This window comes from Dermochelys coriacea, chromosome 8 (assembly GCF_009764565.3).
Source record: "Dermochelys coriacea isolate rDerCor1 chromosome 8, rDerCor1.pri.v4, whole genome shotgun sequence".
In the NCBI taxonomy this organism is placed as follows: domain Eukaryota; kingdom Metazoa; phylum Chordata; order Testudines; family Dermochelyidae; genus Dermochelys; species Dermochelys coriacea.
In genome coordinates, this window is record NC_050075.1 from 85,817,881 (window position 1) to 85,838,297 (window position 20,417).

General features: G+C 36.8%; 1 protein-coding gene across 5 annotated transcripts in view; it reads left to right on the top strand.

Annotated features, from left to right (window-relative positions):
* The window catches only part of LRRIQ3 (leucine rich repeats and IQ motif containing 3), a 117,810-nt gene that overhangs the window by 6,977 nt on the left and 90,416 nt on the right, over positions 1–20,417 (top strand). For 2 of the 5 annotated variants that reach the window (XM_038412098.2, XM_043520183.1), the window contains exons 2-4: positions 1,411–1,708; positions 5,711–6,034; positions 11,037–11,170. In XM_038412098.2, coding sequence (XP_038268026.1) covers positions 1,448–1,708; positions 5,711–6,034; positions 11,037–11,170 — 719 coding nt within the window. In that variant the 5' untranslated portion in view covers positions 1,411–1,447. Of the gene's footprint in view, positions 1–105; positions 1,709–5,710; positions 6,035–11,036; positions 11,171–20,417 lie in introns of those variants that run through there. The other 3 variants (XM_038412096.2, XM_038412101.2, XM_043520184.1) reach the window with 3 other exon arrangements.

Here is a 20,417-nt window from a genome sequence, read left to right on the forward strand (position 1 = left end):
TCTGATCCCACTGAGAGTTACCAAAAGAAACTACAGCATTTGCTCAAGAAACTCCCTGAAAAAGCACAAGAACAAATCCGCACAGACACACCCCTGGAGCCCCGACCTGGGGTATTCTTTTTTCCACCAAATGCATCCGATGAATTGAGCTGTAGCTCACAAAAGCTTATGCTCTAATAAATTTGTTAGTCTCTAAGGTGCCACAAGTACTCCTTTTCTTTTTATTATATTCTATAGAAGCATAGTTTTCACAGTGTGATTAAAAATATATGATAATTTACAAGGAATTTAGGAAACTGCTGACGATATAAAACTCATGAAAGGTTTACTGACAATAATATGATTTCTGTTCAACTGAAATCTTTGAATGTATAATTAGATCCCTAATATTGGAGTTAAATATTGCTATACTTATTTTTTTATTTTTAATATTGTGGCATTAATTTAATTTGATAATTCATACATTTGTATGCATTCCTTATGTTACAATAATCAAAGTCCAAAAATATTGCTGAATCCAGCTGTTCTTTGAAGTTATGTTTTTAAAAAAAAGATAATTTAAACTAAAGGGACATTCCTACCTGTATCAATAAAACCACATCAAATTGTGCCAGATTCCAGCAAATGTCATACAGTATATAGTGTTGGATTGTCTCACTATTTGAAAAGAAAACCGTCATAGCTAATGCAGCAAGTGATATTGATGATTCATTAAGAAACAGGGACATTTGTTCTGCTCTAGGTGCGCTCTTTTGGATAAGATGTAAACCAGAGTTGTTCACCATTTGTGGTTATTAAAGAATTCAAAGCAGTTTTTTTGTAAGAGCAGGACTGTTAGCACTAGTGTTCTAACTAGATTGTAACTCAGGAAGTTGCATTCTGCCTACAAATTTCTCCATGCAGTTTCAATGGCTAATGTTATTCTTTGCTTTTTCCTGTCTAATTTATTGAGTTGTGTTGCTGTGCATTCTTAAACATTGCCTCACTTCAAAGGTGGCTGCATTTTAGCAGCTGTATGAATTCATCCCCACAACCTGTACTCATGTTAACAGGGAGGATCAACTAATAAACAGCTCAATACATGTATGTATGTACCTTCATTGACCGCTTGATTGAGTGAATACAAAATATAAAGGGTTGCATAATCAAGCCTACAGTTTGCAAAGCACTTTTTGGGTTCCTTTGGAATAAAATGTGCTATATACTAATAACATGCACTTACACTTTTTCAGTCACTTTTATGTTTTAAAATTAATCCCATTAGAGGTTTTTCCCCCCGAGGATGTATAATGTTTTACAGAGCAAGCAGTGTTGTAACAGACAGTTGGATATTTATTTGGGGTATTTGAAGTTTTTCTTTTGAAAGTTGAATAAATGCAACCTACTGTGTAGTCCTTCTTCTTTTCTTAGATCTCTTGTGGATGAACCACAAAGCAGATAACCAGCCATGGAGGAATTAACGGAACACCTTGTTTCTACTTCTGAAAATTTATTACTCAAATATGGACAAACTACCAGTCAAGCCCACATAAAGAAGCTGAAAGATCTTGCTATAGTTCATTTAAATGGGCTATATTTAAAGAATGTGAGACATTTGCAATACTGTGTTTTGCTTAAAGTATGCATCCTGTCTAATAATTATATTAAAAATATAGAGGCACTTGAATGTTGTACTCATTTAGTTAAGCTGGATCTCCATGGAAATCAGGTAAACAGTTGTTTTGGAGATATGCAAAACAGAATAGTTCAATGAAGTAAATGTATCCATAAACTTGTGTTTCCCCAGTATTTCTTAGAAGCACTTTAGATTTTAAATGCAGACTTTAAGAGTATTATTTGTACATAGCAGTTGCTCTTCTGATTTAATATTTTAGATTTTTACTCTAAATATATCTGTTCACGAACAGTTGGCATAATCTTGGCTGCACTGAAGGCAATTGGATTTTTGCCGTTGACTTGAATAGGGGCAGGATTTCACCCAATGTCTACCTTTTTCTAGACAACACCTACCATAAGGGGGTTCTGATTCTTATTAGGGCCTCTATGCATTACTGTAACTTAAGTCTTAAATGATAATGATAATAATAATAATCAACACATCTGCATATGAATTCAGAAAGGTTTGTCAAGATTATATAAATATAGAATTTGGTTATAGCATGAAATGGAGGTTTTCCCAATAAAATTTTTCCATGCATTGTCTAATGCACTGGTTCCCAAACTTGTTCCGCCACTTGTGCAGGGAAAGCCCCTGGTGCACCGGGCCAATTTGTTTACCTGCCGCGTCCGCAGGTTTGGCTGATCACGGCTCCCAGTGGCTGCGGTTCACTGCTCCATGCCAATGGGAGCTGCTGGAAGCGGCACGGGCCAAGGGACGTACTGGCTGCCACTTCCAGCAGCTCCCATTGGCCTGGAGCAGCGAACCACGGCCACTGGGAGCCGCAGTTGGCCGAACCTGCGGACATGGCAGGTAAACAAACCGTCCTCTCCCGTCAGGGGCTTTCCCTGCACAAGCGGCGGAACAAGTTTGGGAACCACTGGTCTAATGCATAGGTGTTAGCAGTGGAAAAGACCCGCTAAGATAGGCCATTTAGGGTATATCTACACTGGAATTAGACACCCACAGCTGGACCCTGTCAGCTGACACTTGATGCAGAGCTGTTTTATTGTGTAGATGTTCCGGTTCAGGGTGCAGCACAAGTTCTGGGACCTTCCCACCTTGCAGGATCCTGGAGTTTGGGCTTCAGACCAAGCCTGGCCTTCTACCCGGAAATTAAACAGCCTCGCAGCCTGAGCCCTGCGAACCCGAATCAGGTGGCATGGGCCAGCTGTGGGTTTTTAATTGCAGTGTAGACGTACCCTTGGTTTTCTCCCATTATTAAAGGATTGTTCCTTGTTGTATGTTAACATGATTTGTCCACTCTAGTTTTAAATGATTAAAACAGTCGGGCTTCCACTGCTTCCTTTGGAAGGCTGTTCTTTAAAAAGTGAAAGTCAAACCCTAGTGAGGAAAATAGAAAGGAGCACAAACTCCGGCAAATAAAGTGTAAAAATATAATTAGGAAGGTCAAAAAAGAATTTGAAGTAAAGCTAGCCAAAGACTCAAAAAGTAATAGCAAAATTTTTTTTAAGTACATCAGAAGCAGAAAGCCTGCTAAACAACCAGTGGGGCCACTGGAAATCGAGATGCTACAAGAACACTCTAGGATGATAAAGCAGTTGCGGAGAAACTAAATGAATTCTTTGCATCAGTCTTCACGGTTGAGGATGTGAGGGAGATTCCCAAACCTGAGCCATTTTTTTAGGTGATGAATCTGAGGAAATGTCCCAGATTGAGGTGTCATTAGAGGAGGTTTGTGAACAAATTGATAAACAATAATAAGTCACCAGGGCCAGATGGTATTCACCCAAGAGTTCTGAAGGAACTCAAATGTGAAATTGCAGGACTACTAACTAGTCTGTAACTTATCATTTAAATCAGCTTCTGTACCAAAGAACTGGAAGATAGCTAATGTGATGCCAATTTTTAAAAAGGGCTTCAGAGGTGACCCCGGCAATTGCAGGCCAGTAAGCCTGACTTCAGTATCAGGGAAACTGGTTGAAACTGTAGTAAAGAAGAAAATTGTCAAACATATAGATGAACATAAATTGTTGGGGAATAGTCAACATGGTTTTTGTAAAGGGAAATCATGCCTCACCAATCTACTAGAATTCTTTGAGGGGGTCAACAAGCATGTGGACAAGGAGGAATCCAGTGGATATAGCGTATTTAGATTTTCAGAAAGCCTTTGACGAGATCCCTCACCAAACGCTCGTAAGCAAAGTAAGCAGCCATGGGTTAAGAGGGAAGGTTTTCTCATGGATTGGTAACTGGTTAAAAGATAGGAAACAAAGGGTAGAAATAAATGGTCAGTTTTCAGAATGGAGAGAAGTAAATTGTGTTGTTCCCCAGGGGTCTGTACTGGGCCGAGTCCTATTCAAAATATTCGAAAATGATCTGGAAAAAGGGGTAAATACTGAGGTGAAAAATTTGCAGATGATACAAAACTACTCAAGATAGTTCAGTCCCAGGCAGACTTCGAAGAGCTACAGAAGAATCTCTCAAAACTGGGTGATTGGGCAACAAAATGGCAGATGAAATTCGATGTTGATAAATGCAAAGAAATGCACACTGGAAAACATAATCCCAACTATACATATAAAATGATGGGGCCTAAATTAGCTGTTACCACTCAAGAAAGATATCTTCGGGTCATTGGGCATAGTTCTTTGAAAACATCCACTCAATGTGCAGAGGCAGTCAAAAAAGCAAACAGAATGTTGGGAATCATTAAGAAAGGGATAGATAATAGGACAGAAAATATCATATTGCCTCTATATAAATCCATGGTACTCCAACATCTTGAATACTGCATGCACATGTGGTTGCCCCATCTCAAAAAAGTTATATTGGAATTGGAAAAAGTTCAGAAAAGGGCAACAAAAATTATTAGGGGTATGGAACGGCTGCCGTATGAGGAGAGATTAATCAGACTGGGACTTTTCATCTTGGAAAAGAGACAACTAAGGGGAGATATGATAGAGGTCTATAAAATCATGACTGGTGTGGAGAAAATAAATAAGGAAGTATTATTAATTCCTTCTCATAACACAAGAACTCGGGACCACCAAATGAAATTAATAGGCAGCAGTTTAAAACAAACAAAATTTTGCACACAATGCACAGTCAACCTGTGGAACTCCTAGCCAGAGGATGTTGTGAAGGCCAACACTATAACAGGGTTCAAAAAAGTACTAGATAAATTCATGGAGGATAGGTCCATCAATGGCTATTAGCCAGGATGGGCAGGAATGGTGTCTCTCGCCTCTGTTTGCCAGAAGCTGGGAATGAGTGACAGGGAATGGATCACTTGATGATTACCTGTTCTGTTCATTCTCTCTGTAGCACCTGGCATTGACCGCTGTCGGAAGACAGGATACTGATTTAGTACAGGTTACTTTGGTCTGACCCAATATGGCCGTTCTTATGTTCACATTATTATTGAATTTACTCTGAAGATTTTTTTGTTTATCTTTGGTATATATCTTCCTTTACACGGTTCTATTCCATTAATACTCTTAAAATATAATAGAGTGGAACTGTTTTTTTTCGTTGTTTTTCTGGGAAATAGAAAAATCTATTCTCCTTGGGTTGAAAAAATGTCATCTACTGGGAATAAGCCTTTGGCATGTGGCATTGGAAATGTCTTTTCAATTCATGGAGCAAAAGTTTTCAACTAGATTTGGCCTTCTGAACTTTTTTGTGTGCTGGAGATCTGTTAAGACAAGCCACAAACAGAAAGATGCTGAAAAACAAAGTTGAGAAGAAGCAAATCCAAAATTGCTGCCTAATGTGGTTTGTGGGGATTTGTGGAGTTTGATAGATATATGAACTTATGACACTGTAAATAATAATTAGCTCCAAAATGTTTAACCTTTTTACATTGATATAGCTCATAGCCATGATGCCCAGGGAGGGTTACGTATTTGGTAACATCCTGGTCACATCATGCAGTAGCTCTAAATAGTAACTAGGGTCCAGATACAGACCTGATGTAGTCAGTGGAGTTGCAGCTACTTACATAAAGACTGTATTCGTCACTATGGCATTTTATAGTGTAGGATCCAATAAACTACACAATTCAAAATTTCATTTTCATCATTATTTCAGATACAGCATCTTCCTGGCCCAACGTTTTGGGAAGGCATGAAGGAATTAAATTTACTCTATCTTCATGACAATGGAATTGGAAAACTGGATAATGTTCATTCGTTATCGTTCTGTCCTAATCTGATAGGCCTCACCTTGTTTGATACTCCACTGAGCCTAAGAATAGCATATAGGCATATTGTTGTTAACAGCATTCTCTCACTCAAAGCACTGGATTACTATGTAATTTCTGACGAGGAAATTGTTGAAAACTGGAAGCTTTCCCCCAAATATAAACCATTTAGCCCTAGCTTTTTCCTTGATTTTTGCCATGCTCCTAAAAAGGTAAGCAATTATGTTACATCAAATTATACTAGATATTCGTTATAAAATGTTAATGTTTTATTTGACTGTGTTGCACTGATTTTTATCAAAAAGAAAAGGAGTACTTGTGGCACCTTAGAGACTAACAAATTTATTAGAGCATAAGCTTTCGTGAGCTACAGCTCACTTCATCTGAAACCACTGATTTTTATACATTTTATGATAGCTGTGTTAAAACTGTGTTCCATATTTTTGGATAGAATAAAGCATTTATATATTAAAACAGTTGTATGTAATAAAAATGCTTAGTCTATCTATATAGTACACTCTCACTGGTTTGCCATTGTATTCCTATGCTTTGACCTAGACAAATTAGAGGATTGGGCCAAAAGAAATCTGAAAAGGTTCAACAAGGACAAGTGCAGAGTCCGGCACTTAGGACGGAAGACTCCCATGCACCGCTACAGACTAGGGACCGAATGGCTAGGCAGCAGTTCTGCAGAAAAGGACCTAGGGGTTACAGTGGACGAGAAGCTGGATATGAATCAACAGTGTGCCGTTGTGGCCAAGAAGGCCAATGGCATTTTGGGATGTATAAGTAGGGGCATTGCCAGCAGATCGAGGGACGTGATCATTCCCCTCTATTCGACATTGGTGAGGCCTCATCTGGAGTACTGTGTCCAGTTTTGGGCCCCACACTACAAGAAGGATGTGGAAAAATTGGAAAATGTCCAGCGGAGGACAACAAAAATGATTAGGGGACTGGAACACATGACTGATGAGGAGAGGCTGAGGGAACTGGGATTGTTTAGTCTGCAGAAGAGAAGAATGAGGGGGGATTTGATAGCTGCTTTCAACTACCTGAAAGGGGGTTCCAAAGAAGATGGATCTAGACTCTTCTCAGTGGTAGCAGATGACAGAACAAGGAGTAATGGTCTCAAGTTGCAGTGGGGAAGGTTTAGGTTGGATATTAGGAAAAACTTTTTCAGTAGGAGGGTGGTGAAACACTGGAATGCGTTATCTAGGGAGGTGGTGGAATCTCCTTCCTTAGAAGTTTTTAAGGTCAGGCTTGACAAAGCCCTGGCTGGGATGATTTAGTTGGGGATTGGTCCCGCTTTGAGCTGGGGGTTGGACTAGATGACTTCCTGAGGTCCCTTCCAACCCTGATATTCCATGATTCTATGATCAAAAACAAAATTCAGTAGTCTCTCATACAGTATATGAACAGTTCAAACAGGTTGTGTCGCTCCCTACGAGTGCTAGGGTTGTGAGGCATCTCACAACAACCTGCCCTTAGCATAGTCTTGTCTGTGCCAGCTGTAGATCAGGTCCCTGAAACCACCAGTCTTTGGCAGTACAAGTACTACCTTCCATGTCTCCCTCTCTCTGTACAGGTAGTGACAGGCACACACTAACCCCCGAATATTCGGTGTATTACCTCTAGTGTCCAGCCCCTTATCCACTGAACACTCACAGAATTAGCAGGCCTGCTATTCCCAAAGGAACAGTACACACCAGTTCATAAGATTCAACACTTTGCTTTGCACCACAGTATTTAAATACATCTATTGTGAAAACAAGAACAAGTTTATTGTGAAAGAACAGAGATTCAAGTAATAGTGAGTAAGAATATTGGAAACAAATGATTATATGTAAATCAAAATAATAACATGCTTTCTAGAGACTAAACTAAACTAACAAGTCACTCATCTGTCTAAAGAGGCTTAACTCACCAAAAATTCTCTTTAGCATTTTCAAACACTGATTGAGACCCCTTTTGCATGATCCAAAAACACTGTTCTTTTTCTTGCTAAGTAAAGGGTGCCAGGGTGTCTATTTTGTCTCTCAAATATAGTCAAGCAAACCTCTAATGTACAGCGTATGATAATAAGGTTATCTTGCCCTACTGTATTTCACTTACTATTAGATCCTTTCTGAAGATCTTTCTTACCCTTCTTACTTCGCATTCAGTCAAGACTGGTGATAGGGGACCCATTGTGAATGAGACAATACTTAATTTACACATAAACAGATACATAGAGAGATATGCTCTGTCTGACAGAAAGCAACATGTTTTTCACCTTTGCTGGTGACTAATACCTTGATACAAACTTTAAGAATATATTTTCAGTATATATATATATATTTCACAATGATACTGTTAACCAGTATGACACCAGCTTTCATTTGAGAGTTCATATGACATTATTTGGTGAACGAGAATGTATGTGCTAGAATCAGGAGATTCCAGTAACCCCTCTGCCCTTGTCAGTTGGCATTAAGAGTTTCTTGGGCCACAGAGGTTAAAACTTGACACACATATATAAGAAAAAAGAAAAGGAGGACTTGTGGCACCTTAGAGACTAACAAATTTATTTGAGCATAAGTTTTCCATTGAATGCATCCGATGAAGTGAGCTGTAGCTCACGAAAGCTTATGCTCAAATAAATTTGTTAGTCTCTAAGGTGCCACAAGTCCTCCTTTTCTTTTTGCGTATACAGACTAACACAGCTGCTACTCTGAAACCTGTCATATATAAGAAAACATATCTTAATACCAGCATATAAGACAATAAGCATTGATTTGCTGTACAATACTTCTAAATGTACAGTGGCTATGGATAATAATTGCACCATATCAGAAACTCATTCATCCAAGCTAACGTCTTCTAAGGTTGATGACTAATGTTTTGTAAATGACTATGTTATATTTAATTTTATTATAACATATACCATTGAAAGAAATCTGTTGCTTATGCAGATAATTTCCAGAGTCTATTTATAATCAATCATTCATTTTTCTCTCCTCAATATGCATCATACTGGTAGTTAAAAATTGTGTTATAAGAAATGCCACACTTTTGTACTAGAATAGCACAACACTGACGTCATAAAATAAATCTGTGGTGCAGAAGTGTAATAATCCTGTATTATATTATATGACGCAAAAACTTCAGTATCTCACTATACTATTTCAAAAGGACAATTAGCTGCTGTATCACAACAAAAATTGAAAATATCATAACATATTAATCAGCAATGATGCGGAGCCAAAACCCTAGATCTGAACAACGTTGAACTGGGGTAGATTTAAGATTCTTATCTGAATCCAAATATTATAGTTTGTTCTCTTGCACTGTTGCTATGGAGCATGTACACACCTCTCATTTTGTGAAAATAGGTGGAGACAGTGGATCAGACCATTAGAACATGTAGTTTACTATTCTTTCTCTGACAACTGTCAGTATGAGATTGTGCATGGATGTTTCTTCCTAGCCTCCATCAATTAGAGGTGGATTTTTGAAGTGGAAGACAAACATGTTAAACCTAACTAGAAACATGAATATTTTCATTACAATGCACTCGAAATGAGGTGCAACTTGGAGCTGTGCTGATAAGAGATGTGCATACCTCGTATGTACTAAAATAAAAATGGATTCTTCCTATGATATTTTTTGCCTAAAATAAAATTTATAACTTTAAAGAAATTGATAAATGCTATTAGTTAAAGTGATTTTTGAAAACACAATCTTTGCTGTAAGAGGAATAACTTTCAGAGGTGGTTTTGCTGCTCGTAAATCCTGCATTTCTGAAGTTCCAAAAGCATAGAAAGAATCCCAAAGGTGACAAAATATATTTGGATGAAAACAATCTGGGAAACTTAAAGTATTAACATGTCTTGAGAAAAAGCATTCAGTAAATGCAGATAATAGGAAAACTCCTCTCAAGAATACTATTTTCCCCTCCTTCTTATGGGAGGATTTTAGTGGAGATGAGACTGTGTCTTACCGAGGGTGGTAGCAAAAGGTTATAATGACAAAACATTTGTGCAGTTAACTTCACAACTTCTTCAGATGGTTTACAATAGAAAAATTAAAAACAGTAGAAAACGTAACCTTTCAAACACCAAGTTACTGAATGGGGTCACACCACTTGATTTCATTGGCACTACCCATATTAGTAATAGCTAGAGTATTAGGCCCTGAAATAGGAACCAGTTCTATTTTTGGGAGGGATAGACACTGAAAATATTACCTTCTGTCATTTTTCTAAATTATACCTGGGACATTATAATAAAGCCATGCTTGAAAATTTTTAATAAGCTTTTATATTGAAATCTGTTTGAAACCCACCCTTATAAGGCATCTTTCTGATTTAAGAGATCTCTTCTAGGCATATCCAAATGTACTATGTATAATTATACTCCAATTATGGTAGAAAATCACCTCCATTAAACAACCAATTTTATCAGTCCGTTTGAGTAACTGCTGAAGATATGTCTGACGGAAGTAACATTGTCTGAATTTGAATGTTTGTAACTGCAGCAGGCTGTATAGAGTAGCAACCTGTATTTTAGGCCAACTCTGTGTGGATTTAGCCATTAAACAGTTCAGTAGGTGGAGCCTGTAGCTGTGAAGAGACATAAAATTTTGTGAAAAATGAGAAGTATATATTTTTTCATTTTAGGCTTGATGAAGTACTATAGAAAAATGAGCTGTATCTTGTTTTACATTACTTTTTATTGTATTTATAATCAATTCTCTATATTCTCATTTTCATAATTCCTGATAATTCATAACCTGTTCAGTTATTCAGATATTTTACTGAAGAAAGAAAACAGTATTTTTAATTGTCCTTCAGTAACAATAATATTGTAATAATCTAGGGTTATCTTTATGTTCAGAGCACTAAATGGCTTTTCTGTAACTTAAAATGAATGACGTTTCTACACTAGGCAGAATATGTGATCGACAGGTGTTTATTTTATATGGGAAGGAGGGTACTGACTCAGCTTCTGATTATAAATTATTTCTCACCTCTGTTTCAATAAAATTGACAGTTTTTTATTCTGCGTGTTTTGTTTTCTTCAAGCAAAAGACCTTGCTCTTCCCCTTCAATCGTTAGCTATGGAATGAAAATTAAAATAATAATCCTTTTAAAATATATTGTTTCAAAATTATTTATTAGAGAAGTAAAGATTTTAAGGCACAACATTCAACGTATTTTCATTTGAATTCATACAGGAAGCAACTGTTGAGGAGGATATAAATGTGGTAAAAGATATCATTTCAAAAATCAATCACATTCTAGCTCATCACTCACCAGTTGTGATTGTTCAAAGATGGATAAGGGGATATTTAACGAGAAAAAGATTTGGGTATGTACTTTTTTATTTAATTTTTTCAGGATGGAAATGTAGACTTTTTTTTTAATGAATAAGTACATAAGAATAAGTACATATTTAGAAAATGTATAAAATACTTCAGCACAGTTGTAATCACTTTATATAGCAGGTAAATTTTTAAGGACAACCAAGGTATATTCAGGAATGATATATCTATGGCTATTCCAGAAATAAAAAAGGTTCTGTGTGCTTACAATATACAGTATTTGAAGAAATCATTCAACAAAATTCTACTGTGTTGTTTGATGGCTAAAGTGCAGAGTCTCTGAATGTGTCTTTAGTTTACAGTATAGCAATCAACTAAATGGCAGAAAGCAGAGCTGCCATGAATAGTGTTTTTGCACTGCAAATAAAATTTTTAGTGCATTATTTATTTCTATTCTATTTTCATTTTATCTTAATCTCTATATATCTTACAAGTTGATTGAATTTTCCTGTAAAGATGTAAAACAAATTCATTTTCATATAGAGTTGTCTATACATCACAGCTATACAACCCAGCCAATCAATAATAATGGTAATAAGGACAAGATGTTTGGTACTTATATTATGGAATGTTCTGTTGGATGATTGCACCAAAAATAAGTATATCAGGGGTTTTGTCATTATGCAAGTGAGCCAGGCTAATGCTGAAAGTATTCACAGCATTTATTCACAATTGTTCATTTTTACTATCCGCTAAAATAATCTGCTCTCAAATCATACTCTCACAGTCTGATTCTACACCTGCTCTGCATCTATAATGGTTGGAACTTGCAGCCTAATGTGGAAAGTGTTTATAGAGCAAATAATGCCCACCATGCATGTCTTTTTGGAAAATGGTCAAAGAAAGAAACTGTAAAACATGAAGCACTAAGGTGGCAGAAGTCTTTTTATTTTAAATTTGATTGTAAAATGTGGGTATTATCTGAGAAGTGAATCATAACAATATCTGTATTATGAAAGAAATTATTTTGATTTAACCACTTGTTTTTTAAAAATTTAGTGGATACAGTGTCCCACATATTGGAGGACATATCTCCTTGATATGGGTCTGCTGGAGAGCCAACTCCTCCTCAGTCTTCTAAGGTTTTGACCATAAAAGGACGAGCAGGATTTGGGAATCCAATAATGGTGTATACCTCTGGCCTACCACAGAGTAGAGTCCTGTGTGAGACTATTATTTTTAATCCCGCTCCTGTCCTGCCCTGCAATACCCACTCTCGCTCCTCCATTGTTTCTTGCATTTTATCGCACTCCCACTTACAAAAACCTTAGATCATGCAAATCATGCAAGAGAGACAGATTCCCTCATGCTACAAAAAAACCTCAAACCCCACAATGTTAATGTGGTTAATGTATTATGCAGGAAAAGCTTTATATGGCATGTTCGGGGGACGAGGGGTGCTGGTTAATCAAAAATTCCAGTTAATGAAGAGTTATACTTACCCGTGGAGGGAGGGAGTTTGGATGCGGGAGGGGGCTCGGGGCAGGGGCTTGGGCTACAGGAGGGGTTTTGGAGTGCCAGATACGGGTGGCACTCACCTTGGGTGGCTCCCCACAAGTGGCGATATGTTTTTGCTGCTCCTAGGTAGAGGCGCAGCCAGGAGGCTCTACACGCTGCCTCCGCTCACAGGCACTGTCTCTGCAGCTCCCATTGGCCATGGTTCCCAGCGCTTGGGATGGATGGAGCCCCCATGGCTGTTCCTCCACTTAGGAGCAGCAGGGACATGTCTCTACTTGCAGGGAGCTGCCTGAGGTGATCACCGCCCGGATCAGAAATCAGAGATATCAGAAATGCCGTTTCTAGAACTCTCTGGTTGGTAAAGTGCCAGATAACACAGTTTTTACTGTGTGTGTGTGTGTGTGTGTGTGTGTGTGTGTGTGTATGTATGTATGTATGTATGTATGTATATATAATATATACAGAATTCACACACAATTTTTACCACTAAAAGAATAAAAGAAATGTTGCTTAAACCATATAAAAATGCTTTAACTCCTGTTATAATAGACATCAAATCTTTTTTTATTCCCCCTTAAATTTAAGTATTACAACTTTTATATTAAAAAAAGTGAAAAATTTCCTGTACATTTTTGAAATTCTATTTATGACAAACTGATGAGAGATTTAGTATTTTCCCACAAATTACCGCACTCTTTTTTTCTCCCACCCACTCCCGTCTGCAACAAAGTACATTTTATCTGATCCTGCTATTATGGCAGCGGGTCATGCGGGACCCACAGGATCCCAGTCCTGCTGCAGGGCTCTACCACGGAGCACTTTTCCAGGGGGTTTTCTGGGTGCAAGCATTAGCATTTGGCTGGCAATGGTATGGACTGGACTAGTAGAAACTTGATAATGTGGCTCCACAACATCCTCCGCTGAAGACCAGTAGCACATCAGTTTACGGAATATTGCAGTCCAGAAACAGGCATAGTGCAGATTCCAGTCATTGGCCTTGATTTGAAATTAGAGATATGGCCTGTGAAGAGAACTCTCCTCCACTGCCACCTCCCTTATACCATTTTGTCATTAAATATTTATGGAAATATGTTAAAACCAAATTTAAAGTAAAGGAAAAGCATACAGATCAACTATCAACTGGCAATCAGTATGACTAATCTGTACATATTGTCCATAAGCAGCGAGGAAGAAGTATTTGAGAGAGACAAAAAATGAAGTTATGGTATAAGGGAAAGAATTTACCATATAATATTTTAATTTTTTAAAAATTAAGTGGATTTTTCCCCAAAAAGTGCCTAAAGGTGTAAATGCTATGCAAACAAAGGAAACAAAGTATGTACAGCTTAAACGATTAAAGGCTCACCCCCTCCAAACCAGGTCTCAGTTCAATAATATAAAGCAACATGACATTTAAAAAAAAATCTTCATCAAACCAATGAAAAATCCTGAACAGTTACATGAACCTTGCAGTGTTCCCTAATGGTTAACAACTTGGGCTCTGTCAGGCCAAGTGTAGGAGTGACTCTGAGAATCAAGAATTATTTACAGAAAATACTCTGCTATCTGTCTGTCTCTTTTAAATCACATTAGAGCTATTAGAGCATCCCAGTGATCACATCTTTAGTAATATCACAGAGGGAAAGAGGCCCTTGGGATCCTTGCCTGGATCCAAATCAATTATGACTTTACATGTAAAAGCCAACACCTGAAATTCTACCAAGAAATTAATTGGAAGCCAGTACAGCTCACACATGTATTCTCTGTGTGAGGCATTTCTTAATAAATGGGCATTAGTATTCGTCATGAACCTAAGTTTCCAAATAGTCAAAAAGTTCATGTAATTGAGATGTAGAAAACTTTCCCCCCACTAATTTCAATTTCAGAAGAAATTGACAAGGTTGTTTTTAGGCAAATTTCAACATGTATTCATAAATTTGGGTGAATAGTTAAAGGTTTTTAAAGATTCCCTAGTTAAAATGCTTTCATTAGAATGACTGGGAGCATGCAGAGTTTATAAGATGACCAGGGAGTCTATAGTCCTGAATCAGTGAATTTACAATATCCATTGGTTTTTGCAATGGTATTTTTAAGTTCCTGAGTTAAAGAACTGCAGATGTTGTCTTTTTCATTCTTTCCTTTAAAAAAGTGAAATAAAATGCAAAAATTAGTAATTGTCCATTGTTGAAGTTAGATATATCAAGTTAGGAATTTCCAAAAACTAAGCTAGCTTCTGTAACGTTAACGCAGCCGCATTGCACATATGCAGTGTTTTCTATTCTCATTTCATTTGTTAAATGTAATTTAACACATTTTTGTGTGTTAATGTATACTATAATTACAGCATGTGTAGCATGGCAGAGTTTATGTTTTGGGAGCACTGTATATGTTGTAAATTTTGAATATTGATATGTTCTTCAAGTTTCATGTCTTGTGGCAGAAGAAGGGAAAACAAGTTGTTAACAGAAATGTTTTAATTCCCACAGCTTTTATTCTAACTCCACAATAATTAATAAAAGAGTTGTCTGTAGTATGGAGTAGTACTATGCAAAAGAAATGAAAATATTCATACAAAAATTTGGCATGCTTAATTTAAATACCAATAGCCCAGTCTTTCTGTCTGTGGATAATGGAGAAGGAATTTAGGAGAACTGTGTGTATGTGCTGTGGGGATGGAAGTTTCTGTCTGTAATCTAAATAAAAATAAGTTAATTTTAAAACAAAACTCTTGGTACACTAAATAACCCCTTTCCCCCAACCCTTCCAATTTAAAGTATATATACCTTCTTTTAAAATGGTATTCAAAGTTGACTGTATTCTCCAATGAGAAAAAATTCTCTGTCTCACTGGAGCTTTCTGACACAAGGAAATATCAGCCATGCTGAAGTAAATAACAGCCATTTTTGACATAGAAACGTTGACATTTCCACAAGTATTTCTTTAACACTATTTGTTATTTTTGAATGTTACCTATTTAGGCAAAGTCAAGTTTATTAATTTAGAACCTTAGCTTTAGCAAAATAAAAAATTTAAAATCAATACAACTTAGTAAAATAAGCAAAAACACAAGATCGGCCCTTCTCCAAGAATCAGTTACATGTTTTAAGAATGTCCTCCCCCCCCATCAACATATGAAAATAAGATAACAAAGGTTAGAAATTCATTGGTTCATTTAGATTATAAGGAACTTTTCCTTCACATATATTTTCTTGGTTTTGCTGCCAATGAGGCAAATAGAGTGACAGCTCATATAACCAAAACATTTTCATTATATAGTGAGTATGCTAGTTTTTGAGTTGGTGCAGCAAAAGTCTTCTAAGACAAGTTATGGAGGTTAAAAGAAAGTAGATAGTCTGGTAAATCTTCAGCTTGGTCAGACCTACATGGGCAAAAATGATTTTGTCTCTCAGTTCCAGCATACCTCCTTTCTAAATAGGCCAACTGCATAGGGAGACAATGGAGAGCTGAAAAGGCCCTCCATAACATAGTGTTGTTGAAAATAGCCAAATATTTCTCATAATTATGAATGTTCTTTAGAGGAGGAAGCCAAGGGGACTTATTTATTTGATGGATGACTGACATATCCACATGTGTGTAAATATCTTCTATTCTAAGCTTAATTACAGATTTCACACTCTTGCACATAGTCCTAGTCAGGTCAAGTTCTGAGAATTCCAAGAAATGGGCTTGCAAACACAGAGGAAGTCTAAAGTTTGTGTCTTGTTAAGCTGTTCCTCCAGATTTTACCTTGTTAGGTGCTCTAAATTTATACGCAGAGTACACAGCCTGTAAGTGCTATAATGGTATTGAGCTTTGATCAAAGTAGTGAATTCTCTTACCTATGCCCTAAGTAAAGCAGCTGAGCTGTAAGTTGGGAGGCCAAGCATTCTTCTTAAAAATTTGTTTTACACAAACTTTTAGCAATTAAAATCTCTTCAGCCCCAGATTTCCTAACCGTATAATATTTGGGCACTGACTTTAGCCAGCCACTGCAATTAAATTGCCCCCATGGACATGGATGAAACGAAGCACTGCTTGCACATAACTGAAGGCTCTCCTCTGTATATTTGTCTTGTTGGTCATTATATGTAAAACAAATACCCAAAAGTTGGGAAAAACCTAATCTGTTCAATATAATGGCCATCAGTCTTTCATTTATGCTGTTTTGGTCTGTAGACTGGGGCCAAAGGAGATTACTTTCATTTTCTTATAATTTATGGTCAGGCAAAAAACTACAATCCCTTAACATATGTTTCAAGTCCAGTGGAGTCTGAGACAGCAAAATCCTGTCATCTGCATAAGAAAGGACTTGACACAAATCAGTCCAAAATTTTGAGGGTAAAATACTGCAACCCTTCTAAAATAGCCACAGCCTCTTTAACAAATTAGAAAGGAAAGGGGCCAATAAGTTTACCTAGTAGAACCCCTTGTGATGGGATCAGTTAGGTTATCTTTCCACTCTATCCTAACTCTGGCCACTGGCTATGAAGGGTTCTCAAAAGATGGAGGAAAAAAATCCCTATACTATTTATATTAGTAAATAATTTTACTACGACAGGTCCCACCAATCAATATTGTCTTTGTAAGCTACTGCTAGGATAAAATCCTCCCCAGGAGCTTTGCTATGTCATTTTTGGTTGATTAATATTCTAGCTTCCCTGGTGGAGACTGGGGCCATTCTACAGATGGTGAGGTCCACTGAGATAGACCATAACAAACGACTGATAGATATAATATCATTACAAAAGGCAGAAAAATATGGGTCTTCCAAGCATGTTTGGTGTTAAGATTGAATCCCATTCCCACCAATTCCAAATAGAGATGATTTTTCCTCCGTGGCAGCAAGTTCAAATTCCTTCCAAAGGTCCCTCTAATCCAATTTTTTCTTATCCAGCAATTTTTTATATTTGCCTCTAAGGATAAATAATTTCTTAATAGACTCAGTGAAACCATTGTTACTACCCTTATATTCTGAAGCGGTGTCTCATAACAGAAGCAATTCAAATCATAGCACATTCTTTTAACTTTTGAATAATGAAAATATCCCATTTTTGCTGGTCAAGTCATCTTGTAATTTTTTTAATAATCTCAGTAAATATGGTGTGAGCGTGTGCTGGGTCCTTAAGGTCCAAAAGCTGATTTTCCAAAGCTAACAAATAATTGGATGTGAGTTTCTCTCTGATTTTAGACTTGGATTCCACTTAATTTGGCTTGAGTTTACAGCTTCAAAATCGTGAGTGAGATACAATTTATCTCAGGATAAAGTAGTAAAAGAGCAGAAATGCACCCGCATAGCAGTTGATGGTCACTGTCTGGTTTAAAAGCTACTATAAAGTTTGAGAAACAAGACCATTTTAAAATAGAACTGTGATATAATCAATCACACTGCTCACTCTAGAAGAGGTACATGTGAAATAACCTTTCAGATCACCACCTCTTCTATTATTCAAAACCTCCAGCCAAAATCTATTTAAAATTAAAAGAAATGTACATTGTGGGAATATATCTCACCCTGTCCATAGAATGATAGGGAAAAATAAAGGCAACATCCCATTTACCAAGTTGGAGGAAAAAATTAAAAAAATCTTTATCTCCAGGGCCTAGCTAGGCATTAAAATTTCCCCAAAGCACAAAGATTGCTAATGGAAACTTTTCCAGAAGCAAGTTATTGAGAGATTCAAGCTCTGCTGGCAGACTCATTATAAAAAGGAGAAACCAAAGAGACCAAATAAACTTGCAGGACTAATAGAATAGATTAATCTGGGAAAATATTATTGTAGGCCTGAAAACATGGATTGTCAGGTGTTAACTTGCTAGTTATGACATTTAATTTAGTAGAAATCAGAATGCCAGACCACTTACAGGTCTACCCCTTTTACACTCTTAATACTCACTCTGAAAAGAGTCAAAGCCCAGTAAGTAAAATGGCTTATTCTTTGAAAGCCAAATTTCCTGGAGAAAACTAAATCAAATTGAGATAAATACTTCCTAAATTCCAAATCCTAGGATTTACTTTTATGTCCAGTAATAGTCACTGAGACAGTTTTGATAGGAGTTTTACTGAAATCCCAATTGGGTCCATCTAATCAATCCACCTCCCTCTTTCTAGGGCCTTTATACAAGATTTTATGGAAAAATACTTGTACTTTCACTTCACTTAGCAATATTGATAAAGGTTATGCACAGTTGTTCTTATGGTTCCGGATAATGTGAGGCAATATCCAGTAACTTTTCCCCTACATAGAGCAATTGATAAGTGTGAGTACTTTCTGAAATATAACAGCCATTTCATCTTGATTTATCAGAACTATTCAGTGGCCATTGTAGAGAAGAAGTATGATTTAGTTGATGTAAGCTCTGCTCTCAGAGGAAAAGTTGACAGATTTCCCTGTTCCTTAACAAAATTTGGATTATTGTTGAAAGGTTATGGAAGCTGTGGTCTAGAAATGGACTAAATGTGAAGCTGGAAGTTAGGAGACTGGGATTCTACTCCAAACTTTGCCACTGATTTGCTGTGTGACTTTGGGCAGGTTACTTAATCATACTGTGCTCCAGTTTTTTTTCTCCATTTGTAAAATGGGGACAATACCTACCCTTTTAAAGCACTATGAGATCTATGTATGAAAGTGCAGAGTATTATTATTAAAGGAAAATTCTGCCCTCAGTTACATCCATGAGATCCCAATGGACTTTGGTGATGGGGCATATGGGTAATTGAAGGCAGAAGTTGGTTCTAAGCCATTTGACTTCTGTCCTTCCCTACTCTGGCAAAATAATTGTTGTTTAAATTAGTAGATACTTTTTTTTTTTTGGCTTAACCACTTCTTCACTCAAGTCTGTTATGAAAATACAGTCTGATGCAACTTGGTTCTCTAGGTAATACTACATATTTTGGTTTCACTTTGTTGTTTGTGTGTTTTATTTGTGTTTTTACAAGGCTTGTGACAATTTGTATTCATTCTGTTCCTCCTTGTGTTTTTGGAGCAATCATTTTATTGAGCCTTGAACTTTTGCATAGTTGGCATTTTAACATACAGTTGTTCTTCTATCATTGTCATGATGTAGGTTATATATCCATAGTCTTCTAGAACAGGGTTATATCTTTAAAGTTTTTATTTATCATCCGTGATGTCTAGAATAAGAATATATTCATTGATCATCAAAGCAATATTACATCAAAAGGGAGAAAAACTCTTCTCCCTTGAATGTTTAGATTATGTTTCTGAAGAAAATACATTTATCCAGCAAGAAACACAAGGAGCTTCAAAGGGACTAGGTACATCATATCGAATTTACTACTTGTAGTTCTCATAAACTTTGGATTGCTCTTACATATTTATGTACTCTCCCCTGCCTGCTTATCTCTGGAATGAAAAAGTGTTCTCCCGAGATGTTTGAATGAATGCAATGTCAAGTACAATAAATTATAGGTAGGCAGTTCTTATCCAGGTCATGATTTCATAGAGAAAGACCAAAGGCAGTCTCCTATACAGTAGATACAATATTAAAATAGTGAAACACAGACAAAGATAGGTTAATTTTGAGACTAGACAGAAAACAAACAAATCCTGCACATCACCCTGAATGGCTGAGTTCACTAAGCCTCAGCTTTGAATATCAAGACTATAGAACTCCAGTTTCAAATTACAGTGGGGTAAACTTTGTTCTTCATCTTTCTGTAGTAGACAAGGTGAGTAGTGTACTCTGTGTGATTTTAAGATGACACATTAAAAACCATGATCCTGTTTGCTGTGTATGGCCATAAAAGAGCCCATG